This window comes from Micropterus dolomieu, linkage group LG04 (genome assembly GCF_021292245.1).
Source record: "Micropterus dolomieu isolate WLL.071019.BEF.003 ecotype Adirondacks linkage group LG04, ASM2129224v1, whole genome shotgun sequence".
Classification (NCBI taxonomy): Eukaryota; Metazoa; Chordata; class Actinopteri; order Centrarchiformes; family Centrarchidae; genus Micropterus; species Micropterus dolomieu.
In genome coordinates this window covers 25662112-25689274 of record NC_060153.1, presented here as the reverse complement: position 1 = coordinate 25689274, position 27163 = coordinate 25662112, and the positions used below count along the sequence as shown (strand labels likewise).

Here is a 27163-nt window from a genome sequence, read left to right as displayed (position 1 = left end):
AGATGGAGATAAATGAAATGAAACAAATTAAGCAGTGCCCTCATAGTGCAGTAATCTGAGGGCAATGTATTAGTAGTCAAAGCAATAAATCTGTCATGCATGTTTACTCTTAATAGTAAACTTAATCATAAGAAGAGACAAGAAAATAAATATATATAATATATATATATATATAATAGCCATGGAATTAGATGATAGAATCCTCACATGAATTAATAAATGTAACGCTATTTCAGGAGCAACTAATCAAGTACCATTTAATCCAATATTTACCAGGCCAACCAATTACCTTCTAGAACATTAATCAGAAAGAACATTTATAAACACATGGTTTCTAATTACAAAAAGCACAGCCTGCCCTTATTTGTTAAAAGCACTGCCAAGTGCGGCAGAAATCTGAATTCTAATTGGAAATGACACAAAAAGCAGTGAGCGCGATTGACTCTAACGGTGAGCAGCTTGATGAATCAGCCTGGGGAGCGGGTGTGACAGTCATCAGTCAGCTTAATGGGGGCTGCAGGGTTGAGTCCAGTGTGGTAGAGAGTTTGTGTCATGTCTACTGAATGTGGGAAGTTCCCAGTTCGCTAACATCTGTTGGATGTTAATTCTCAGGTTCCTGTCCTGAAGGACTACTGGATGTGCCAAATTTTGATCCCAGCCAGCATGTGAAATTTGTAGTAGTTACAAAAGCCAAACCACAGTAACTGCTCTGTATTGGTGGTCAGGCTGAAGTTACTATCTCTAACTTAACTTACTGTGACAAAACTATAATGTGAATTATAAATAATAAAAATAAAATTTATTTTCTTGAACTTGTTCAAATAGTCGAGAAAGCTGAAAGAACATACTTTGTAGATACCATGTTTATCCAAAGGCAGGGTGCAGCCTTTTTAGGAATTACATAAGTTCTATGGTAATAATTTTTAGATTAAAATAAGGCATAACAAACTTTGTGTCTGTTACGCAGTCTACCAGCCAGTCTGAAAACTTTAAATAATTTTTCCTCAGCTTCACTGTTTCTATATTACTGCTTTCTGAAAAAAGGCAAGAAGCAAAACCAGCACACCAAATAGCGCTTTAGGACTCAAAACTCTGAATGGTCAACTGAGAACTGAGAGTCAGCCACTTGTTCAGGATTGGTCGGCACAGGGTGGCATTTAACCCTGATCAGCTAGCAGTTACGAGACAAAGCCACAAAGAGGCTGGAGGAAGAGGCCCACGGTTCCCAGGACGCACACGGTCACAAACACCCAAAGGAAGATTCTATCGATCACCATGGCAACGTACTTCCAGTCATCTTCCACCTGTGAGCGACGGAGGGGACAAAACAAGAAGTGTGAGGAAAGTGTCAGTGGTGACAAATGAAAGATGAAAAGTGAAGAGAGTTTTTTTTTAAGCAGGCAGGGAGAGGTGCACGGTGAGGGGAAACGGTCGATTCAGAATTTCAGAGAGTGGGACGTTTGTGGGAGTCGATGGGGTGAGGTGAGTATTACACAGCAAGGATGGAGCGTAGGAAAGAAACAAAAAAAGAGGATGAGATAAAAGAGTTGAACATTTCTTGTAAACCAACAGAAAATTGATACATAATGTACACAGGAGGAAATTACTATGATAATCACATTCAAACCACAGCATCAAAAGAAGCGACAGGCGTTTTGACAAAGCTGATTGAGCCACCAGCTTTGCATATCAAAGGCTGCTTCTCCCCTTTGGGAGATTTCACCCACTGTTTTTATAACTGGCAGAAAGAAGAGGGAGAGCTCTCAACTGAAATCTAAAATTGTTTGGTTCTCACTTATACTATTGTTAACTTATGGAGCAGGTTAGGATCTGCAACAGTTCTGCCAAGAATCATAGTATAGCTCCCCCAGGCCAACACTGCTCAGTGGTTTTTCATAATACCGTAAGCATCTAACAGACATGCTGTGTGTCTGCTTTCTATGAGCAGCTGTAGGTTTATATACAGTTTAGAAACAATTGAATATTATATCTTAAGGCTTTGTTAACTACATTTCCTAAAATGGTAAAGCTCAAATGGATTTACAGTAAGACTGCACAATGAGCATATATCTGTTTTTGGTGTTAAATTTAACACACAGTCCAGTTACTAGGACTTTGTCTATAAGGGACTATACAATCAAGCTTGTCTTGTGTGATTTAGGACCCTTCAGTTCCTGCAGTTATGCAGTAGTGACTTTAAAAAAGAATTCAGATTAATAACAACTTGGGTTGTATTGTTTTGTAGTTATATAAGTATATATGTATTTCTACATAGTAAACAGTATACTGAGCAAAATTATATCTGAGAACACTGCCATGAAAAAGGCCAGTTATCTGACTGTTCCTACTAGATCTCAGAAAATCACACGGTGAGCACAATGTTATTATTACTGATAGGAATTATGTTCAAAAGACTCAAATTGTAATAAACCGGGATTATCCTTATAGACGTAGCTTTGCGTATGTGTGTTTGTTGGAGGACATTTGAACAGCAGCGGCTCTTGATGAAAAGCTACATTTTACTCTTTTAGACACATTTAGAGTGATAAATTACAGTGAAAATAAGAATGACTTACCTCTTTGGCCTTGTTGCGACTCCTCATGTTCTCTGCGATGTACTTGACGCTCTCGATGGCCTGTTTGATCTCAGGTGACATCACAGAAAAGGCCACCACTGTGCTGATGCTCTGTGGACTCAGCTGACGTGTCATCTTCCCCGTGTCTGGTGTTTCTGGGGTCTCCTTCCCATGCTGACAGGGGCAAGGGCATTTCTTCCCAGTGCAGCCCTCCATGGATGAGAGCTTACTGTCCCCGAACTCCAGACAGTTGAGGGAGCCTCCTCCGACCTGCTGGGCATCACAGCCACAGTTCGGATTAAGTTTCACATTGTGCTTCAACTCAAAGTCGACATGTTCAGAGAATAATTCATGTGAGATATTGGGATTTATTGGATACATCTCTGGGATCTTAGCAGTATAACTTTAACAAGGTGAATTCAAGGAGAGATTTGTTCTTTCTAGTTTTTTGGGGAGTAAAACTTTTAATGAGTGCTTCCTTAGAGTTCTTAGTGTTGATCATAAGGAATGTATTGGATCATACTGTATAGACATTGTTCATGAGAACACTCTTCTTTACCAGTAGAGAAAAGTTTTTTAGTGGATTCACCTGGCAGTACATGCAGGAAGTGAGTAGCTACATCCCAAATGGTTACAGCATTAAAGAGTAGATGAAGATGGAAGGCTGTTGTATGGTCCAACAAGCAAGCTATTGAATCGTTAGAAACTCGTTTTATTGTTGGAGGGGATCCAAGGTTTGATTCTCAGAAGGGAAAGTACATTTTATACAGAAATATGTTTTGAGTATTACTATAGGAAACAGTTCAGTTACTTCACCTAGCCACTCTTCCATGCTATAACTGTCTGCCGGAGATGTAGCAAAATCAATGACGCTATGATGGCTCCCTGTCCCACAATGGAAACATACTGGGTAACATTTTTAGTAGTATATTGAGTTGTCTATCAGAGCTAAGAATCTGTTTTTGAGGGGGATAGGAAATTTAAGTCAAAACTACAGTGTACTAGTGAAATCTGGGTGCCTCTTCTCTCCAATTCTTCTCTCTTACTGAAGCACACCAGAACCAACAATATAAAGCAAAACAGAGTTTTAAAGTTTAGTTATATCTATTAATCAAACTTATCCCCAGACAGGGATGTCTTTCATTGGACAAGACCTCATTATGTTCAGTAACAACATTTTTCTTGTCCAAACCTGCGTGCTTTTCTTGCTTACTATGATGTGTGCATGGCAAATGTGGTATGGTTATGCAAACAATCTATGGTTACCGTATGTGTAGGGTTACACAACTGAATCTCTTGGTTAAGGTTAAGAAATGTTTGTGGTTACAATTAAAGAATAAAACATTAATTACAAGTTTATGATGCAACATGAACTCCTATCTTTGTATGAAAGTTGAACTCACTGCACACTTACATGCTCATCCACTACCCCGACCTTTGCACCGTTACTTTTGATATCGCTACATAAAAGACACACTACGTCCTGCATGGTATCAATCGCAGGTATGGGACATAAATCGTGAGGTGCAGAATCATAAAATATGGATGTAATTCCCAGGTCTACAATGAATAGTTTGAGTTTTTACCTTGGTTGTTTGTCACCTTTTAAAAAGCAACCAATCAAGTCATCAGAATTCCTGCTGATATCCTGCAAAGTGGCGCATGTGGTGACGCATGAGACACTTTACCTACAATGTGCTGTGTGTCCCACTCTGAGGTGAGCAAATCTCCTACCACTGATTATGAGCCTTAGGGATACTGAGAGCTTCACTTCCGTAATATTCAATAAGATACTGTTCAATTCAATTTTATTTATATAGCACCAATTCATAATGAAAGTTATCTCATTGCACTTTTAATACAGTACACTAAAAGTAGTGTAACCTAGGTTTTTTTGCTACTCCTTATCTTGTGTTGACCTTCCCCAGGTGGTGTAAACTAAATAACAGGTCCCAATATGACACCTGGGTCAGAGCCTTACTCAAGTGGACCAGATGTTTTGGGATGGGGACGCCTTACCTGTATCAAGCTATTCTTCCTTTTCTTCCCTCCTTTCCCTCCTCCGCCTCCTCCTCCCCCTCCAGCTCCTCCTGCCTCCCCACTGGTGTCCAACCCCCCAGCCTTGCTGTCTTCGTCAATCGGTCTCCGCATCAGCATAATCCTCGGCAGCACTTTAAGAAACACAGAGCGCACCCAGCCCGGCATGGTGTGGGTCATTGGCGTGCGGTAGTGTACATTCAGCACGAACACAGTGATAACAATGCTGAGTGTGACGAAGATCATTGTGAAGAGCAGGTACTCTCCAATGAGCGGGATGACCAGTGACGTGGAGGGGATGGTCTCGGTGATAACGAGTAGAAACACAGTGAGGGAGAGCAGGACGGAGATACAGAGCGTGACCTTCTCTCCACAGTCAGACGGGAGATAGAAAACCAGCACTGTGAGGAAAGAGATGAGGAGGCAGGGGATGATGAGGTTGATGGTGTAGAAGAGTGGCAGGCGCCGGATGTAAAAGGAGTAGGTGATGTCTGGGTAGATCTCTTCACAGCAGTTGTACTTGATATCATGTTTGTAGCCTGGGGCATCAATGATTTCCCACTCGCCACTCTCCCAGAAGTCTTTCAAGTTCACCTAGGAGATGAATAATGATGTTAAAATCAAATTATGTAATAATTTAACACTACAACATTCAGGGTCAGCTTACCATTCTTAAAAAGAATGTCAGTCAGTATGTTAGGACATCAGTATAGTTTGTTCTGATAAATATGAATTTGTAGAAAGGTGCAAATCAACTTTTTTCACCTGAATTTTATGTCCACATGCATCCACAATGTGTTGCTGCAAGAAGATGCTTATCACTGTAGCTTACAGTAAATAAGGCCCGTCTTGTGATGTCAAGAGCTCTTTACAGCTCAAAAAATCTTACAGTAATAGAAAGTAAAAAGATAAATGGGGAGAAAATGCAAGTGCAGCTATTTGATTATCCACCAGAGTCCCTCTAAGTAAAAACTTTAAACTACACAATGGTTGTGTGTTTCAAATGCTACTTTTAACATTGAGTTTTCATCTAGACATTTTTTTTTTGCTGGATTTGTATATAATACACAAACTAACAAAAGATGTTTAAATAGGTAATCTAGTGATTTAGTATTGCACTTTCACGAGGTTAGGGCACTTGCGAGAGACAGATTTAAAAAAAATGGGTTAAGCTTAAAAAACACTGGATCTCACGATTCCCATAATGCAATCTCAATAACCTCTTTCATTGTGTCCTAAATACCCACCTCTTTTAAAACTCCTTCCCCCACTTTATTGCGTAGATATTTTTGTCAAATATTTGAAGTGTCAAGCCTTACTCAAAGTAACTAATGACATCACCGTGACATCATCAGGGTTATTTTCTCAGACTTTAGAGAGCTCCCTTCAGAACTACAGAAGACATTATAATACTGTCTTCACAGAATGAGTAGTGCTCTCCATTACAAGTAAACTAACCTTTTGTGTGTAAAACAGGTGGATTGCCCCTTAAAAGAAAGATCCCTACAGTAAACACACGCAGTATATAATCAGTTGAGTGTAAGCAGTGCTTATCTTGAAAGTAGGAAAGAAATAAAACATGAAATAGATAAATAGTTGATAGTTACGCCAGACTTGGACACAGTCACAAACACTGACCTTAGACCCAATAAGTACCAGGTCAATCTTGGCTTTGTCATAAGTCCAGGAGCCAAACTTCATGGAGCAGTTCTGATAGTCAAAAGGGAAGTAAGTGATGTCCATTGGGCAGGAGGATTTGAAAATGGCTGGAGGAACCCAGGTGATGGTACCATCAAATTTCAGCAGAGCCTTGGTCTTATCCTCCACCAGGAAATCACCTACAGCACTGTATGTGACACGTGTGTGTGTGTAATCAAGCAGACATATTCCCATGGTAGAGAGAGGAGATATGATGCAAGCATATGTGGGTTTTAAATATGACACAAAAGATGAAGGAAAACAGAGATGTCAAACAATGAAAGGAAAGGCGAGGAGGAAATGAAAGCAAGAAACACAAGAGAGGGGAGAAGATAAAAAGGTGAGGTAAGGTAAGAAAGAAAGCATTAAGATTACAAGACAGAGGACAATGAAGCTATAATTGTGAAATACAAAATTGCCCGTGATTAACATTATGAGACTCTATTGTAAGTAAAAAGAATTGAGACCGCAATTACGTGAATTGAAATTAAGAGACCATAGCACAGGACAAACTGACCCTGAACAATAGACAATTACAGTATAGTCTGTTGCACGGTGTAGCAGCGAGAGGTATAAAAGACATTTGTGCTCTATGGAATCTAGCCTTTGATGTAATATTTTGACACACTAACAACAAATTCTCACTCCGACAAAATAGGGAGATTGTCAAGTGTCCCAACATGACATATAAGATCGTTTTCAAAACGACATATATGTCCGGACTGAAACCTTGGTAACCTGAGTGAAAGTCTGTAGTTTACGTGACACTTGACACATCCATCCACCCCACCACCCTCAATACGCAGCCTCTGTGACTTTTTATACTATGTCAACTGACTTTTTCTGAACGAAAAATATAAATATGGGTCGTACTAAATACAAACATTTTTCTGGTGAGGATTGGCATTATAACATCTATAGTTTTCTGTAGTTTTCAGTATTCAATAAACACATATAATTTATTTATTTATCTTCTTGCTGGAAACTACGGAAGCCCTAAGCGGCCATCCATTCAAATTATTATTTTTTTGTTTCCCATGATAATGGGATCATTTTCCTGTGATCTCGAGATAACAAACCATAGCTGAATACAGTGGTTGGCAGGTGTGTTTCTTCAGGATAATTTCAGAAGAATTTCCAAGGTCACTGATTAGCTGAGTTGTATAAGACATTGACTACCACTCTTTTGAGTGTTTTTTATCATCCTCTTCAACAAAGTTGTTATGAAGAGATTCAGGGGAATCCAATTCCGCAACGGCTATTTTAAAGGTTCTGAAAGGTTCAAGAAAATTATCCCATTATCACGGGAAAACGGAGTAAGAAAAATGTTTGATTGGATGGCCACTAAGGGCTTCCATAGCAAACAGCTGCTGCAACCTTGTTTCTAGCGGTTTCTGATAGAAACAAGGTTGATTAGAGCAGTGAGAGTGAACCAATACAATGGGCTTAAAGAAGCTGAAACACTCTGCAAAGCTGAGGGGAACCGAAGAGTTTTGTGGTAATTCTCTGTGGGCTCATCACTATGGCTGAAATCTCGTACATTTGATCCATTGCTAATATTAGAATATTAACTTGTGCAGCTTCAGGGTTAGAGAGAGATTGTGGTTTGGATTAAGAGAAACCAATGTTGGCAGTAAGTATGCAAAACAAGTCTTTGTTGTCAAAGTCAGACACTTTGTAAACAGAATCATTCACCTTGACCTCTCCTTAAGCAGGTAACTTTTCAGGAACAGGTAAACAGAGGAAGTTTTTGAACAAAGAACCAATGCTATCTTTTTTTCTGGTAAGGACAATCTCTATCAATGATTGCAGTTATAGTGAACAAGCATATGTTAATGATGGTGACAATCTCACTTGTTGTAGAGCACAATGTCGGGTCTCCAGATCTTGTTTGATGGAACTCTAATGAACTCAATCCCGTCAAACTCTGACGGCATCCATCGCAGCTTGTAGTCATTCCAAATCTGAGAGAGGGGAAGAGAAAAACATTGTGAGCATACTGGGAAGTCAACCATGTTTTGTATTTTGCATTGTGCACTGCAGACAATATTAGTCACTGGAGACACCCGCCTTCATGGGAATATTTTGAAATACATATTTATACTGCAGGCAGAACTTCCTTTGATGTTTTACAGTGGAGCCAAATAAGGATATTGTTGCAAAATATCAAATTATAATAGACAGAAACATGAGTTTCACAGAGCATTTGAGCGCTTTCATTGCCTTTTCACTGAATATCAAGCAAACATGTATTTTTTTAATGCAATTCTTCCTGGTAATGGAGCTACAAAGCTCCAGTAAGCAAATTATGAGACATCTACAATAGTCACATCTGTATAAAGAACAGTCCAGAGAGAAGGGGTATATATGAGTAAATGACTCACTGACAAAAATAAAAGATGAGTGTGTTCACATTCTGTCAACATACCTGCGGGTAACATTTCATGAGCAGTAGATCCATTAGTCTTGGCTATTTGCATGTCATTCAAGATGAATTCATTCATTAGCAAGGCGGATTAATACCTGGGACCTGTTTAATTAACCACTTCATGCTACACTGGCTTTTTCATTTATCTATCCAGGGAGTTTACCATATGATTTGCTGGAGATGGAATTCCTGATAGGTCTAGGTTTGGGGCTTATTGTTTACAAAATGCAGATGATTCTACATTACTTTCTATGACCATGACATTCAAGCAATGCATTGAATGACTCTGTGACGAAGTGGGTTTGCTCACCACTTGTCCCATACAGGCCATGACCTTCTAGTTTATACATATATGTTTGTTTTTTGGTAATTTGCCATAGCTTGTGTAAAAGTGCACCACTTACTATTCCGGGTTGTTTGTGTTTGTATTATGTTACAGGCGAGTGCAAAGCATATGATAAGTTAGAGTAAACACATAGTCATAAGTTAGTTTCAGCTCAATTTTATTAGGTTGCAAGTTTAAACATGGTTTAATTGTTTTCCTGTGTTAATACTTACAATTGTTTGTTCCTTTGTTCAGTTCCACCGTGCAGGATAATTGTTTGGGGAGGGGCTGGCCTAAGCATTTCCTGTTTTATAGGAATAGGGTGGTCATGGATGACATCACCGGGCCAAACCAAGTAGAGGGTTTTCTTTCTTTATAGGAATGTTTCTTTTGGTTGTTTTTGATTATTATGAATAAATGTGTGAATAACCCTGACCTGTTTTCTAGGCAGTGGGAGCAGAGTGAACTGATAACAAAGTTCCAAATATTAAGAGATTTCTAGATATAGATGTTGTGGAGTAGATCAACCTGCATCAGAATGGGATGGGCTGAAGCAGTTGGGTGTGAATTGACCACCCTATATAAACAGGGGGAAAGAAAGGAGGTGAGGGTGTGCTGCTGTGAACATGTGCCTTGTGTTAGTGTTGCTACAAGTTTGATGCGTTAGTTTTCTTTTGTTATTTTGGATTGAATTATCCATGTACTGCCGACCATGGTCAATACAATAATCACTTCTGCAAACATATGATGTTGGAGTCTGCCTACCTACCACCTTCCTAGCCACTCTGGCCAGGCTACACTGTAGACTCACTAAAATATTAAGAATAATGAACATCTTAAACAGGTCTTTGTTAAAGACTCATTTATTATTTTTATTTATGGAGTGTAGTCTGAGTTTTTGGGGGAGCAATGGAGGACTTTTCCCATCATAATCAAATATTAGCTATAGGATGCAGATTTTGTTATATTTTCCAAACACTAATTTCACATCTTTTAGCGCATACAATGTTCCATCATTATTGTTCCATTAAGCAGGTATTAAATTGGGGTACATCATTTCAAAGCCTTTATATTTTACCTTTCTCGGTTATAAATAGCGAAACAGGTTGTACCAATACTCGTATTTTAAGACCAACCAATCACAATTGTTGATCCCACCCCCAGAGGCTGATTGACAAGCAAGTGCCAATCTGAAATATGTACATGTGTCATGAAGTAAATAAAAGAGGCCTTCTTGTGGGAGTGAAAAGAAAAGAAAAAATCCTAAATAAAATAAAATAAAAGCAGCCATTCTGCAAAATGACTCTCGGAATTCATTTTTACATATATACTGAACAAAATTATGAACTCGACACTTTTGTTTTTGTCCCCATTCATCATGAGCTGAACTCAAAGATCTAAGACTTTCTCTATGTACACAAAAGGCCTATTTCTCTCAAATATTGTTCACAAATCTGTCAAAATCTGTGTTAGTGAGTACTTCTCCTTTTCCCAGATAATCCATCCACCTCACAGGTGTGGCATATCAAGATGCTGATTAGACAGCATGGGTATTGCACAGGTGTGCCTCAGGCTGGCCACAATCAAAGGCCACTCGAAAATGTTTAGTTCCACTGTATTGGGAGGGTCCGGGGAGGTCTGGAATCCAGTCAGTATTTGGTGTGATCGCCATTTGCAACACATCTCCTTCACATAGAGCTGATCAGGTTGTTGATTGTGGCCTGTGGAATGTTGCTTATGGCTTATTGTAGAGAAATGAACATTCAATTAACGGGCAACAGCCCTTGTGGACATTCTTGCAGTCAGCATGCCAATTGCACGCGCCCTCAAAACTTGCGACATCTGTGGCATTGTGCTGTGTGATGGAACTGCACATTTTTGAGTGGCCTTTTATTGTGGCCAGCGTAAGGCACACCTGTGCAATACCCATGCTGTCTGACTACCATCTTGATGTGCCACACCTGTGAGAAGGATGGATTATCTCGGCACAGGAGAAGTGCTCACTAGTATATAATTAATATACAGGATAAAGAACAGATATAGAAAAGATCATTTAAGATTCTTAAATTCTGCCTCTTCTGTGTTGCTAAGCATACTTCAGCCGATACATGTACAGCTTGGCGAAGATGACTTTACAAAGGCTGCCTGTAGTTGTACAGTATTTAGCATGGTCTAAAATTAAATTATCTTATCCCTTACATAAAAGTAGTCAATGGAGCTTGGTTACGAGGAGTATAAAGTGAACACATTTAGAAACACTGTATGCTGTTGCAAAAGGAATCCCCTGCAGTGTTACTGCAGAACAGATGCAATAAATTCATCAAGGGGGGCTTTCTAAAATGGCTACCACAGTAAACCCACTGGCAGCGAATCAAAGTCTTTATCAGTGACTGTGGTGTTGACACAGCTTCTCATTAGTGATGCCTTGTTATAAATAAACAGCTCAGCCATTACAAACAACAAATCAGCCTATATAGTCATTTCAATGTATTTTAATTGGAGAGCTCAGAGATCACAGTATCATTTTATCCACCAGGGAATCACATCAGCATCCAACAGCTGTTTGGCCATGTAGTGCAATTAGTCACTAATTTAAAACGGCAATATCTACACATTTATTACAAGTTGCAGCTTAAATTATACGTTTTTAAAACAGATTTAGTACAAGGGAAAGGATGAAAAAATAGCTAAAAGGTATCAAAAAGTAGCAGTTTGGAGGACAGAGAGAAAATGTGTTATTTGGGAGAATAGCTGGCAGTGTGAGGTCAGGAGTTCAGGGTCTGTGGCTATAGATTTGCTGAGAGGCAGAGCGTGACTAACCATAATGCTAACATAGATCACAAACTGATTGCATTCAAGTGTCTATCTGACATATCTTTGTTTTCATGTTCACTTGCTCCCTCTCTTTTATTCCTTGTGTGTTTAACATTTCGGTGATGTATGACATTTACACACACCCAAACACACATGAACACACACGGAGAGAGAGGAATACACTGTGTCATCCCATATTGATGCCTCCTCAGTAGATATGTGCCAACATACCCCCCTCAGTCTTCACTCACCTCTATCTCTGTAAACCCCATGGGATTAAGTCAATGGAATTACTGATTCATGTTGTGTGTGATGTGTGTGTCTGTGTATGAATGTGTGTGTGTGGTGTGTGTGTACTTACATGTCTGAGCCATAGATTTGTTTCCATGATCTGATTCACCTCATCCTGCACAGACAAGGAGAAGGAAGGATGTTTGTTAGGCAGAAGAATGTTTGTTGTGTGTGTGTGTGTGTGTGTGTGTGTGTGTGTGTGTGCATGTTAGAGGGCGCTACAATAAAATAATAAATGCATGCCATATGGAGTTTTAAAAGAAGAAATGGCCAGGAAACCAATCCATGCCGATTTTAAAAAGAAATGGACTTTGCCCTCTAATCTTTGTCCTCTAGAGCTGGAGTTGATTGACTGAAAAGGTCAACTGTGAGTATGTTAATAATAAATGGAGTGGTGCTCCTCTCTACCTCTCTCCATGAGCCTTGTTCAGTTTGATTTGCAGTCCTGAGATTTGGCCTGTGATACATCGGCACACACACGTGAATATACGTGCATAAACACACACATTGGGACACATTCATTCAGTGCACCCAGGCCCACCCATGCACATCCACATACTCACCTTTAGTTTAATCTCACCAAGCAGATATAGCTACATGTCAGTCCAGTGTGAAAAAGGCTCCTGCAGGCAATTTTTTCTTAATCTTAGGATTTCCATTCTGAGCTGAAAACCTCCTTTCACTAGGGGATGTGCAGCTACCCCTCCACCCCCCTCACCACCATCATCCTGCACCCACTTTAAACTTCACATTGCCAAAGCAAAACAGCAATGTATAACAACACTGTGGGACATTTTCAGAATCCGTGAAATTGAGCAGACTAAATAAAGACTGTATTCACTTTCGGCTTTCACTTCTGTTGTTCTGCAGCTTATCTTTTGATTTTCTGTATCAAAGGTAGGAAACATGATCAAGATGCTTGTAGGAAGACGTTTCAGTTCACACAGACTCTCATATACCATTGAGAGGATGCTATAAGTGAAACAATGTTTGGTTTACATTCACCATTGTTCATACACAAAACAAGACTTGTATGAAATGAATGTGCAAAGGTGCTTTAAACACCTTTGACATTATGTTGAACTGAGTCTTTACAAGCTTTGTGATTATGTTATGATTAGAATATCCACTCCTGTGTGTGTAATGGGTGTATAGCTTACAACTTTGACAAGCTGCGAGATGGAGACCTCAAACTCTACAGTGACGGGGTCAGAGACATTCTCCACTGGTCTGATGAACTGGTTATATCTTCGGAACAGTTTCCTGAACAGCCGGTCCTCTGCCTTGGATGGAAAGCAGTCTGAACAGACAGAAAGGGCACAGAGACAAAAAAAGAGAGGGGGCAGAATGAGGGATCAGTAACTAGATGAGTGTATGTGAATAGAACGAGAGGAAGAGACATAAAAGAAAAAGAATTGATTGAAGAAAAACATGCAAAAACCAAGAAATCCAACTGTCTCCAAGAAGTCATAGATTTCTGAAACGCTAATACCGGCAGTGCTAATCAATCACAGAATCACAGTTATCATCCACAGGCCTCAAAGCCAATTCTAATCAACTTAAGTCATGCTACACATAACTTTAATATGGAACTGAGAGAAAAATAGACATGAGCCTCTTTCATATTTTTGAAGTATTTTGAGTTTGTGGATTACTGTTTTATGATATTTGATGAATCATCTATAAAGAAGTCTCTTTAGATTATAACTCCTCTGCTTAGATCTTGAGAGTTACTTTGAACAAAAGCTTTTCAGGGTGTTTCTTCGTGTGACTGGGCTGCTATAAATGGGCAGCCTCTGTCCACTCTAAATGTTACAGGTATGTCATATGGTAGGTAGATAGTCTGTTTTCTTAATTTCTTCTTCTTTCTTTCTTTTATTCTCACTGGGAATATGAAAAAGGGAGGACAAAGGTCATTACTTCATTCAGGGCACGGTTGCCCCACACTGACCTGCTGCTGCCTCGATTTAGTTCAGCAGATGTTAAACCCTTATTTAAGAAATCAAACTATAACCTCATCTATGCAAAATCAGCCTTTCTGATTTATTATATCAGTGAAACCACACGTATCACTTGTCTTCTTCCACTTGATCTTGATTCAGCTTTTCAACACTCTTCACAGCATGTTATCATATAACCAGTAAAGCCATGTTGGTATCCAGCATGCGTGGATCGATATGAATGTGTACTCTCCAATGAGCGTACGTCTACATTTTCCTCAGTTAGAGCTGTTATGCCTCAAGGCCATGGCTAAATGCTTTGAGGAGAGTTTCAATCCAACATGGAAGCAGAGCATTTAGACCTATTTCAGTTAAATTGGCATCAAATATTATGCTTTTTGGCTTTTCCCTCTCCTTTAGTGAGTTATATATCTTTTTTGTGCATGTAAAGGTTTGCAAAGTGAAAAAGCCTAAAGTCCACCCCAAATGGAGTTACCATCTACCACAGAAAACACTGCTCGATTGTAGTCCAGCCTTAACTTCCGTAACCTATCTGCGTCACTATGTAGGGACGGAAGTCCACTGACTCGCGCTACGCCGCATTACGGCTGCGCACGCTTTGTGTTTCAGCCTGCCCTACGTTATTGACGTGTTGTTAATTCATCCTTTTTGTGCGTCTACTACCTTCTTCACAGCACTCTGTGACCCGGTTTTTGTTAGTGTGGCACGCCCTTAAACCAAAATAATGTTAGATACCCTCCAGGCAGTCAACGGACATAAAGTTGTTACCGTGATGTAGAGACAATGCAGAGTTAAAACGTTACGTATGAACGATTAATTTGTTACAAATGAATAACTTACCACTCTGATACGTCTTGCTCCAGTCTAAGTTGCAAAGCTGGTCCGGGTTGTTCTGTGTTTTTGGATCAGACATTGTTGAAAATGTACGCCTGAACCAAAGCGACAGTTACAGAAGTCACTTTGCTTTGGATCACACCACCTTGCTTGTTAGGACCCTCTCTACTCTGTTTCTGATTGGCTAGTAGTCCTTACCTGGGTACTGCGCATGTGCAACTGCCAACAAAGATCAAATCTCGTCTCTTTTTTCTTTGCCTCTGGAGCTGTAGAGTCTGGATCTATGATTGCAAGCAACACACTGTGACTATGTTCCTGCTCGACACCTGCTGCTACTGCTATAATAATAATTATTATCATTTTTACTACTGTTAATTTTTTTTTTATCAATATTTGCATTATTACCACTACCAATACTATGCATTACTATTATTTAACATCTCTACGTGGAACTTGCATTATCCTGATGTGTGTTCTCTTTTCCCACCCTGAGTCTAGGTTCTGCTCGAGGTTTCTGCCCGTTAAAAGGGAGTTTTTACTTCCCATTGTTGCTAAGCGCTTCCTCATGGTGGGAATTGTTGGATCTGTGTAACTAATATTACAAAGAGTAGGGTCTAGACCTGCTCTATATGAAAAGTACAATGAGATAACTTCTTTTATGAATTGGCGCTATGTAAATACATTGAATTGAACTGAAAAAAATGTTTAAATCAACTGCCTCAGTTCACTCCAAAGTGTCATTGATATTATAGAAAACCATTGTAACTGACCTGAATTCATGAATTAATTGACCACCGCTGCATTTCATCATGTAGGAGCAAACAAACTTTTGGTTGGATCACTTCAAAAGCCCAAATTATTATTATTATTTAGGTAGCAATATGGGCAGGTGGTATATTACCATATCCAAGATATTCGAGAATAGAATTTCATTCAAGCACAAATAAAAATGTAATATCTAAAGGGAGATAAATCTCAATGACAAGCATGTCCTCTTCTCTTCTCCTGACTAATGGTAAATATAGATAGGTAGGTGTTGGCACAGGATTTGGGTTCATCCTGTATGACTACATAATTTATTATAATTTACCTAAAAATAGGTATGTCTTTGACTAGACTGCTGCTTAAGTGCTATATACATAACCAAAATATGAAGGGTTTTATTTACTAATTATCCAGGAAGGAGCCTGGAAGGCCTGAGGCACAATATCAGCATGTCTACCGAATGGAAAATGCACTGCAAGCTATTTTAACATAGTGCAGAGGAGTTGTAGACTGACAGGAGATGAAGTGCTGAAATGTTTTCGAAATGAGTGGAAGGAACCACTCTAGAACTGTTTCAAATTCACCATCCCATAGTTCAATCAAATTCATCCAAAAATCAGTTTAAAGTAACCCTTAACATTTCAATTAAACCAAACTATTACACCAAATACAGTATCTCACAGAAGTGAGTACACCCTTCACATATTTGTAAATATTTGATTATATCTTTTAATGTGATAACACTGAAGAAATGACACTATGCTACAATGTAGTGAGTGTACAGCTTGTATAACAGTGTAAATTTGCTGTCCCCAAAAAATTACACATCACACAGCCGTTAATGTCTAAAGCACTGCAAACAATAGTGTGTACACCCCTAAGTGAAAATGTCCAAATTGGACTCAATTAGCCATTTTCCCTCCCCTGTGTCGTGTGACTCGTTAGTGTAACAACGTCTCAGGTGTGAATGGGCAGCAGGTGTGTTAAATTTGGTGTTATCGCTCTCACACTCCATCACAATGGTCCCTGGAAGTTCAACATGGCACCTCAAAGAAGTCTCTGAGGATCCGAAAAAAAGAATGGTTGCTCCACATAAAGATGGCCTAGGCTATAAGAAGATTGCCAAGAACCTGAAACTGAGCTGCTGCATGGTCTCCAAGACCATACAGCGGTTCAACAGGACAGGTTCCACTCAGAACAGGCCTCGCCATGGTCGACCAAAGAAGTTGAGTGCACGTGCTCAGCGTCATATCCAGAGGTGGTCTTTGGGAAATAGCCGTATGAGTGCTGCCAGCATTGCTGCAGAGGTTGAAGGGGTGGGGAGTCAGCCTGTCAGTGCTCAGGTCATACGCCTCACACTGCAACAAATTGGTCTGCATGGCTGTCGTCCCAGAAGGAAGCCTCTTCTAAAGATGATGCACAAGAAAGCCTGCAAACAGTTTGCTGAAGACAAGCAGACCACAGGACATGCATTACTGGAACCATGTCCTGTGGTCTGATGAGATCAAGATAAACTTATTTGGTTCCGTTGGTGTCAAGCGTGTGTGGTGGCAACCAAGTGAAGAGTACAAAGACAAGTGTGTCTTGCCTACTGTCAAGCAAGGTGGTGGGAGTATCAGGGTCTGGGGGTGCATGAGTGCATGAGTGTGACAAACTGAAAGAGAGCATGATCCCCTCCTTTCGGAGACTGGGCCGCAGGGCAGCAATGATAATGACCCCAAACACACCACCAAGATGACCTCTGCCTTGCTAAAGAAGCTGAGGGTAAAGGTGATGGACTGACCAAACATGTCTGCAGAGCTAAACCCTATTGAGCATCTGTGGGGCATCCTCAAATGGAAGGTGGAGGAGCGCAAGGTCTCTAACATTCACCAGCTCCGTGATGTCGTCATGGAGGAGTGGAAGAGGACTCCAGTGGCAACCTGTGAAGTTTTGGTGAACTTCATGCCCAAGAGGGTTAAGACAGTGCTGGAAAATAATGGAGGCCACAAAATATTTGGGCCCAATTTGAAATTTTCACTTAGGGGTGTACTCACTTTTGTTGCCAGTGGTATAGGCATTATGGGCTGTGTGATTTTACACACATTTACATTGTTGTACAAGCTGCACAGTCACTACTTTACATTGTAGCAAAGTGCCATTTCTTAAGTGTTATCACATGAAAAGATATAATCAAATATTTACACAATTGTGAGTGGTGTACTCACTTTTGTGAGATAATGTATATGACATATAACAAGCTACATACTATCAGTTTTAATATTATTACTGTAGTGTTCAGTATTTTTTAACCAATAGCCATATAGTTTATTTTTATTCAGCAACTGTCTCTTCACGAGGATTAAAATTACCTTCCTACATATGACCGATTGACAGGAAACTGTGTTACTGTTTAAATTTGATCTCACTGACATATGTATCAGAGCTGTATAAAGCTACTGCTAATGCAAACCAAACATTTCCTGCTGCTGATGTTTCATATCCTAAGTATGCAACTAGCTAAACATGGGGGGGCTTTTATTGTGTGGCCGCCATAGGAAACGCAATGTATATGTCACCACAGTTGGAGGTGACCACAATTGTTAATCAAAGTGTATCTATACAAAAACTGTATTTTTATGTTTTGCATAGTTTGACTCAGATTACAGTGATTTAGTGAAAGTGCACTTTTACTAAGATAAACCAGTTGTTGTTCATGTATGCAGTTTTCAAAGTGAACCATATCAAGGCAGTGATTTAAAAGTTCCCCACAGTTTGCTGCCTTGAGGCGGCCAACTGAGTCACGACAGTTATCAGTCCTGCAGTTTGTGAAGATGATCACCAACTATTCCTTCCTCAAGACCCTCAGTGCACTTAGAGTTGTCATGCAGAAACCCTGCTCGCTCCCCATCAACCTCTATATATATTTAAATCAATAACACATTGTTCTTTGCTGGGCAGTTGTTGGATGGAGTAGAGTGTGTAGGAGAGAGCTGGATTGGAGAGGGAACATGAAAAGGGACTAAGACAGCAAGCAAGAAAAAACACATCGAACACACAAAACCACAAAGACACAAAGCAGTAAGAAAAAGAACTTTCCAGAACTTGTGTCACCTCAAAGACACCAGCAGATTTTGCTTCTGTTGTTTAACTCTAAACTTTTTTTAAATACTAACCTCATTTGACTAAAACCAAAACTGAGTTTGGGATAGATGAGAGAAAAATCTCTTAATTAAAATGGACTTCACTCGAGAAGGCCTTGAAATCCTAATGATGAAACAGTGCTGACCCTATTACATCAAGATCCCTTCCTCAAAGGCAAGAGATAACCCTCTTCATGCAGACAACAATGACACCAGAATCCCAGCTGGTGCTGAACTCCCGGTGACAGCCCTCTGGAGAGAACGACAAGAGGAAGAGAGGAGAGGAGAGGAGAGGAGAGGAGAGGAGAGGAGAGGAGAGACGACAGACTGAAAGCAAAGCCTTCTTAAGATGTCACTCAGCAGATTATGTGAATCCAAACTTCATAGCCTTCTGTCTGGTAGCTGCCTATGTGCTAATGCTATGCTAAATAGTTTAAAGGGAGGATGATACCAAACAGTTTGTGTAACGTTTGACAAAAAAAGGAAACATTCCAATGCACAATGTTGACAGCAGTATTTTTTGGATGAGCAGAAGCAATAGATTAGAATAGAATAGAAGGCAAATAGGTTGGAAGAAAGGTAATTTTAATTAAAAGATAAAGGAAAATAAGTGCAGAAATTAGATGGCCTAAAATGGACTGTCATGGTACTTCATACTTGTTAGTATAATTACAAAAGTCCACTGACTAAACCAGCTCTTTGATCAAAACAGGTCTCTACACTCGTGCACTCACACACACATGCACACACAGTTAACATAGACAAATCCGTTACACATTGAGAATCATAAAAGAACCAATTATGACAGAAAATGAGACACAGGTTCTACCTACCTTTATCTGGATTAATCACATTTCTGTAATCTCTCTCCCTCCCTCCCTCACTCTCTCCCTCTAATGTCTACCAAAAATGTGTGTTTCATGATACACAAACCAAGATGTACTAAAGTGTGTAAAAATTTGTCTCTTGCCATCCACTACCACCAACTAAATAAATGTGAAAACATTTTATAGTTGGCATTTTGTCAAACCCCTCCCCCAAACAGCAATTGTCCAATCATAGCTTAGCAACCGTTGCCAGGCTTTCTCCATATGTTGAAACAGTGTATGTTGGGCTGTAAGAGAGATACCCTGCATTGGAGGAGTTTGGAGAGCAGCATCAGTATTTTTGCTTTTCCAAAATGCAATTCAGTGTAGCAAGCTAAAAGTAGCTATATTAGTTTGTGGGGTTATAAGTTATGTAAAAAGGAAAAATAAGCCCTGTTCATGAGGAGACGGGCAGTTTGTGATTACAGTGAAGTCAGCAGCTTGTACAGTTAATGTACTCAAATGTACAATATCAATTATTCAACACAATTTGCAGAATCCGTCAAAACCCACTTAGAAAGCTTGTTAGTTCAAATATAGATCCTGTGAGATACTTTATGAAAATAAAATAAAAGGAATATAGTCAAGAGATGACTGTCATTCAGGGCGATGATGGGGAGCGAAACAGGAGGGGAAGAGTGAATAAGTGGTGGACAAGAGGAGACCATTTTAAAGGGTGTTTGAAAAGATACTGTTAGAGAGCCATTTAGCCTCTATTCTCCCCTGAGCATCCAAATGCTTTTAAAGGAGAGAGAGAGAGAGACAAGGGTGAAAAAAAACACGTTTTTACATTTGCATCTTGATGATGTACGATGCTTATATTGTAAATACTGAATAAAGGAGTAGTTGCTTCGCTCTGAGCTGAAATTCTCTGCTCATACAGTTTGTTTTCCTTTTGTAACTATAAAACTGAGTTGGAACGAGCTGTAGTCCACTAACAGAGATTAAATGGGAGGAGAAGAGTAGAGAGAGGGAGAGGGGGACAGCAGAAAAGACGCATAAAACGGAGCACGATGAAATAGAAAGCTGATGACAACAGCAGAACTGGAGAGATTTGTGGGTGAGAAAGTGTTGTGGAATCAGGAAAGTGAGAGACAGGTGCAAAGAGCCAGAGAAGATAGGACTGTGTGTGTGTGTTTGTGTGTGTGTGTGTGTGTGTGTGAGTGTGTGTGTGTGTGTGTGTGTAAATGGAGTAGGAAAAGATGTGATGCCCATGACAGCAGAATGCTCTTTCTCATCACATCTACAACCGTGTCAAATCCGGCGAACAACTTTTTTCATTTTCCTACATTCTTTCTTTGTTTTCCTTCAGCGGATATAAACACTAATAAAGATCCAATAGTACAATTCAAAGCCTTACAACATTCACAGAAGCCTGCACATGTATCTGTGTGCTCACACATTTTCATCCGAAAAGAAAATGATTTCTTTTCACCTTCAGAAAGAGCAGATCAAATAGAAATAGCTCGTCTTTCCCTCAAAGCGCGTTCCCTAAGAAGTGGGTTACATGAATTTGAATATGTTTCATTGAAGAGAGTCATTCAACCTTTGTAGTTCAATATCTCAAAAGTTTCTAAATGTACATTTTGTGGTGATTCGGTGTAAATGAGACCCTAAAGTGGCCACATTTTTCTCTCTGGGGTTCAGGAAATGCCATGTTAACCTTGGAGAAGCCAGAGGGAGAAAAATTCGGCGTCAACAAACTGTCTTTTTAGGGATAGTACACCTATCATGTTACATTAATTAGGAATTAGTGAAAAAGTGTAAAAAAGTGAAACCTGGGTTGGCATATGTGTTGCTTTGCTAATGATTGATGTGGAATGTGTTTTTGTGGAAATGAAGAAACACTTGCTCTGGTAAAAAAGTGAAATCTAATGGAGCTGCTTGGGTGTTCATAAAAACAGGCAGATGATTGCAGCGCTGTGAAGCGAGCACTGCAGTGTGAGGTGTTCTCAATACATTAATCTGTGACTCAGTTTGTGTTTAGCCACGCCCCCTCTGCTCTGCGTTCTGCTCTATAAATGTTACTGTGATATAAGCCTTGTTACTACACACTCACCACAGTTCACTGACCGGATCATCAGTCATGCATTCAGATACATTAGGAGAGCAGCCTCTATTTGAATAGAAGGTACAGCAAAGTGAACTACAGGCTGAGGTAACACATTAGTAGTAAAACAGTGAAACCACTGCAAACAGTATATACTGTATATATGTATGTGTACATGCTATTTACTCTGTGTGTGTGTTCATGTATTTTGAAAGCAGGGGTCTATGTGCATCTGAGTTGGCATGTGTATGAGGCTACAATTGCAACTAAAAGTACGTTCGGCTTCGCCTTCCCCCACACTTAGCCCTGAAAAGGGATGTGATGTTACAGTTTTGATGTAGGTAATAAATATGTGTTGTATCAGAGGATTTGTAATCAGTCTTAAAGAACAATGCTACAGTTTGTTGTCTGGTGGTGAACTTAACATGGTGATTACACGCCTCTATAACAATCTCTAAACAAGGTACAAGGTTGTATAAAGTTTGTAGTCCCTTCATGCTACACAAACAGCACTTAACAGATAATTAAAAGTATATTAAAATATGATAACATATCAAATAAATAAAATAAAACAACATATAAAACAGTTATTTATATTTGTATAGGCTATACACAGGACTACACATATACAGCCAGAACATTACGGAGTGCATTTTTTGAATTTGCATCAGGGGTGAATGTTAGCAGCAGCAACAAGAAGATAATATGGTTTTCATCGTCACATAAAAATGTCTGACATTTGGGAAACTGTGCCCATTTTGACCATATTTTAGCATAAAGCATCACTGATGTAAAACACAGTGCATCACAGTGCATTTTTATTGGCTGACCCCGCTAACCTACACGACCAAGTTGAACACCTGTGAACTGAGCTGCTTGGAGGTCGTATCAAAACAGGAAGGGCAAGCTTGAATTTAGGTGTTGTTCAGGCTTCTTTGTAAGTGAATGGGAGGCAGAGCTAATGTTGATGTAGTGGGGGCGTGACCATAACTTAAATCACTTAATTTGTGTGTAGAGTTGTGAATATGTATTTCAATCCGTAAATGTGACCTTGGATTTGTAAATGTCTTTAATTCAACCCAACTAAATATGTTTATGCTTTGCCAAATATGTTATGGATGAAACATAATAACTGCACTGCAAATTTTTTTGTGAATTTGTAAAATAATCTAATTTGTAAGCATACTCAAATTTAGAATTATGTAGATAGCTAACATTAGAAGGCGCCCCAGTAAATAGGATAAAAGTGTGAGCTGCTAAATGGTGTTTCATTGTTTTTAAAACAGAGAGAAAGATAAATTCTATTCTATACCAAACTTACTTACCAAAAAACTTACTCCCCAGGAGCAGTGTGTTTGAGTTGCCTACACATTTACATGTACAGATTGAGATTCAGGTTCAGAACTTTCCTCAACTATGTACAAATGATTTAGGTATAAACTTCTGAAAATACAGAGAGTGAGTAAGAGAGAGAGAGAGAGAGAGAGAGAGAGAGAGAGAGAGAGAGAAAATAGAGTGAGCGAAACACACACACACACACACATACACACGCACACACACACACAGACACCTCCCAGCCAAGAGTGTCATGCATGGAATAAAGTATGTGTAGAGAGCCTGATAAACTATAAAATAGCCTATCTGCCACCTTAAATCAGATAGCTGCTATTTATGCCCTTGAAGCAAATATTTATGTTACTGCTTTGAAATGCCGCCGCATAATTAAGCTACCGTCTCTGCATCTTTCCCACAGATTGGCTCCGGGTCACAGCCAGGCTCTCTGGAACAGCTGCGGTCAGTGATTAAGTCTCTGGGTGCATTTCGATAACGCCAAAACCTCCTTTCTTCTTCTTTCCCGTGCCTTTCCTCATTCTTTCCAGTAATCTTTCATTTTTCCTCCTCTGCCCCTGTCTTCCCTCCTGTTTTCCATCTTTCATTTCTCCCTCATTGCGTTTCTTCCTTCCTTCCTTCCTTCCTTCCTTTCTTCCTCCCTTCTGCTCTTCCTTCTGTCTTTTTCCAATCAGTTTCAACTCACTGTCTACAGACAAAGCTGCTCCCTAGCCCTAATCTCAGCCATCAATATAACGATGATGTACATAATCCTAATGCTTACACAACCTGTAACCCTAAATATCCATTTTGAAAAGGTGAGGATCCATCAAAATAACCTTTAGACATACTTCCATCTTTTCACAGGGAGTACATGAACAAACACACTCATGACAAGTCAATACAACTTTTTTTTCAAACCATAATTGGGGAAAAACGAAATAAGGTTATCAGCTTTCCCCCGAAGAGGCACACTGCTATGAGAAAGGTTTTTATCTAATGCCTGCAGACGGCCAATCTCCCCTGACTGAAAACCCTCTGTCTGAATGAAGGCCCTGTAAATCCCGAAACACTCTCTCACCAGCCGCAAACAGGAAAACAGATCCTGTAAACAAATTCTAATCTGTTTTGGTTTCCTGAAATCACGACTCCCCTCAAAACAAAATTTGCATTCATCAAAATGCATTTGCCTTTTTTTTCCCGGATTCTTCTGCATTTCATTGTGTTGGCCTAGTTAACACCGAGTTATAGATGAGGTTTATGACACGAACATGTCGAGAGAGAAAATAAATAAAATCAAAAGGCTGAAATAGACAGTTGGGCACCACATCATCAGACGTTTAAATGACGATTTTTCAGAATGATAATAAAACTGAAAAAAAGTTATGAGACTGTTTGTGGATGGCTGAGGAAGTTCTTTGGCTTTTCCGCACTAGACAGAAACTCCACTACACCGCTGCTGACGTCTCACAGCGGAATTCACAAGACAAACTTCTTGAAAAGCGTTTGACTGAACTATCAAGTTACCTGTCAGGGCACTGACGGGTAAACCTCACACCTCGCCTACTCTTTTAAACCACACGATCAAAAATAGTTTCTATACCTGAAAGCACCACTCTACATTATACAAGCTTACCTCGGATAAATCCCACTTACCGTGCGCCATCAAACCCACGAGAACAAGCAGCAAAGTCCATCTCGCCGCCGGCTGCATCTTTCCACCGTGTCGTTTGGGGAGCCTCTTCACTTTTTGGGTTCAGTCGATGCGAGACAGAAATAATGTGAAATGGCATGAAAACGTGCGTCTCTCCCGTGATGTCTGTCTTGGTCTGCCGGTGCGCTCCTTCCTGATCTGATCCGAACTTGACTTCGCTCGTCCCTCCCCTATGAGCGCAGAGCTCCCCTCTGGCGCATCCATACGGACTCCACACAGGGAGGAAAAACCGCCCTAACACTTGCTCTGAAGGATGATAGGCGTAATTTGATGCCGTGGATAACAGGAAGAGAAAACAGATGTATAAATACAAATTGGAGCCAAGCTAAATTCCGGATGAATGTTTAGCACCGGTGCCTAGTAACTAAAGGCAAGTGTTGCACTCACCATGGTGTAGTTTGTTTAGGCTTAAACAGAGCAAAGATCGAATCATAGATAGCCAGAACTTACACTGGGGAACATTCAAATGTCCCTTAATTTGTTTGTGGTTGAGCCAGAGAATCACAATAATAAAATAGGATAATATCTGACATAATAACATTTTGTCATCAGCAGTTTCCTCGCTTTTATACCCAGATCGTCAGCTGATAGAGACCCGTTAGAAAGTTTCCCTTTGATGGTAAATGCAGGAGTGAATTCTTTCGTTCAGCACCACGGACAGCGCCAGCGAGTTTCACTGAGAGCTGTCCGTGGTGTTGAAGTGAGCTGCGCACTTGCATGTGTTGACTTTAGAGGGATATTTCATATAGTATTGACATTTGCACCATGTTTTGCCCCATGAGACTATTACATGTTGAAGTACCTCTTTTTGAAACACATCACTGTGTCCTGATGAGTTAAAGTACAATCGTTGCATTACTTCAGACAAAAAAAATCCAAGATTAGAGATAGATCGCTTAACATGCTGTGTCTTTCCCCAGCCACTAAACTGCAGCACTGCGCTGCGCTGATGAGGAAAGTTCAGCTGCTCCGAAACACCCTCATAGAGGAGCTGCTTGTGTTATAAGCTCCCCAGGTGTCTGTTTACCAGCCTACAGGTCGTGCTGATTGAGTTTAATTTTAGCCCGTGATTTTTGAGCACTGAGCATTAAGCATTTGAAGTAATCAAGGGAGTAATGCTTAGCCGAGCAGAACTGAACCGAACTGAAGGCGAACAAAACCTTCAGTGAACAAAACCTTCAGTGGTTAGTGGGGGACGACGACAACACTTGGAATCAATTTGGAACTCCTGCCATTGCAAGTTAATTGATTATTTCATTATTATTATTTAATTTACATTGAATACATTATGATACATCCCCTGGTATCAAAAATACATCAACAAATCAACCATTCAATACACCCACTAGAGACATGTTTGGTTTAATTTAATATCTTTTTAATTAGTTAATAAGATAATGAAACAATGCAATATAAGACTGGATGAAACAATTTCATAAATCATTTTACAGTTACAATTTTTGAGTGAAGCAGCAAAATGGATGGCGTTTTTCCTCAGGTGAAACTCTACCAGATGTGGCATGCGAGTTATATATATCCTCTGAATATATGCACCATAGGTGTGTGTGTACACTGGTGCTTACACACACATGTACACACACACACTTTGTGTCAGGACCACCTGTTCACCCTCAGGCCATATCACACAGGACAAATACGATCAACCTTCACAACAATGTCTGAGTGTTGTCACAACAATGAGCATCCTCTCATTTCAACACAAGTAGAATCATCAAAACATTGTGCATTTCTCCTTCTCTTCCTTATTTAGCCATTGGAAGGAGTATACAGAGTCTAATCCCTGCAGACAAGCGCTGCATGAAAAGGACAGATGAAGGGAAAACAGAATAAGCACAACGGGGATAATGTGCTTTTGCTGTTGCTGGTGTCGGCATCTGACAAGCGCTGAGCTCACAGTGTGGCGTCATGACACGCTTGTCTTCGGCAGCCTTATTAGTGAAGCAGTTTAGAGGAGGAACTAGGTGAGAATCAGTGTTTCTGCCAGGATTGTTTAGCGTGACGCACCATAGCCTGTCCTGCTGCTCTGCCATGGGCAATGTTTAATTCATGTTTTTCGTAAAAGCTGTATGCACTGAGTCCAAAAGCCATTAGTGTCATCCTCTTTTTTTTCTCCACAGCAACGTCGCTCCATTTTTACTTCCTATGCTCTCAGTCGTCGTCCCAACACTACACCAACTTTCTTTATCAATCCCTCTTTATCCTCCTTTTAATACTGTTGTTTTACTAATTTTTCCCCTTACTTCCTAAATACATTTCTCCCCTTCTGTGCTTTCCATGACCCTTCCTCTTTCACCTCACATACCTCGAACATGCTTTCTCCCCATTGCACCTG

General features: G+C 39.9%; 1 protein-coding gene across 3 annotated transcripts; it reads right to left on the bottom strand.

Moving 5' to 3' along the window:
- Positions 1-239: 239 nt before the first annotated feature.
- On the bottom strand, positions 240-25171 carry LOC123970058 (neuronal acetylcholine receptor subunit alpha-3-like). 3 transcript variants are annotated; one of them, XM_046047920.1, is made up of 8 exons: positions 24753-25171; positions 13330-13469; positions 12240-12284; positions 8166-8275; positions 6252-6459; positions 4596-5207; positions 2577-2849; positions 240-1304 (listed from the first exon to the last, which is right to left on the bottom strand). In XM_046047920.1, the coding sequence occupies exons 1-8, from the start codon at positions 24808-24810 to the stop codon at positions 1179-1181; spliced, it is 1572 nt and encodes a 523-aa protein (XP_045903876.1). In that variant the 5' UTR covers positions 24811-25171; the 3' UTR covers positions 240-1178. The 3 variants fall into 3 exon arrangements, with proteins under 3 accessions (XP_045903876.1, XP_045903877.1, XP_045903878.1); XM_046047921.1 differs by having other exon boundaries at positions 2577-2846; XM_046047922.1 differs by lacking the exons at positions 12240-12284; positions 13330-13469; positions 24753-25171 and adding an exon at positions 9298-9340.
- Positions 25172-27163: the final 1992 nt, after the last annotated feature.

What these genes read in the sequence shown, in the direction of transcription:
- LOC123970058 (XM_046047920.1), bottom strand. Translation starts at nt 24,810, where the DNA reads ATGCAGCCGGCGGCGAGATGGACTTTGCTGCTTGTTCTCGTGGGTTTG. An exon ending in CGTGGGTTTGATGGCGCACG is followed by an intron (nt 13,470 to 24,752) that starts GTAAGTGGGATT and finishes CTGTCTGTTCAG; the next exon opens with ACTGCTTTCCATCCAAGGCA. An exon ending in GACATTGTGCTCTACAACAA is followed by an intron (nt 6,460 to 8,165) that starts GTGAGATTGTCA and finishes TGTCACATACAG; the next exon opens with TGCTGTAGGTGATTTCCTGG.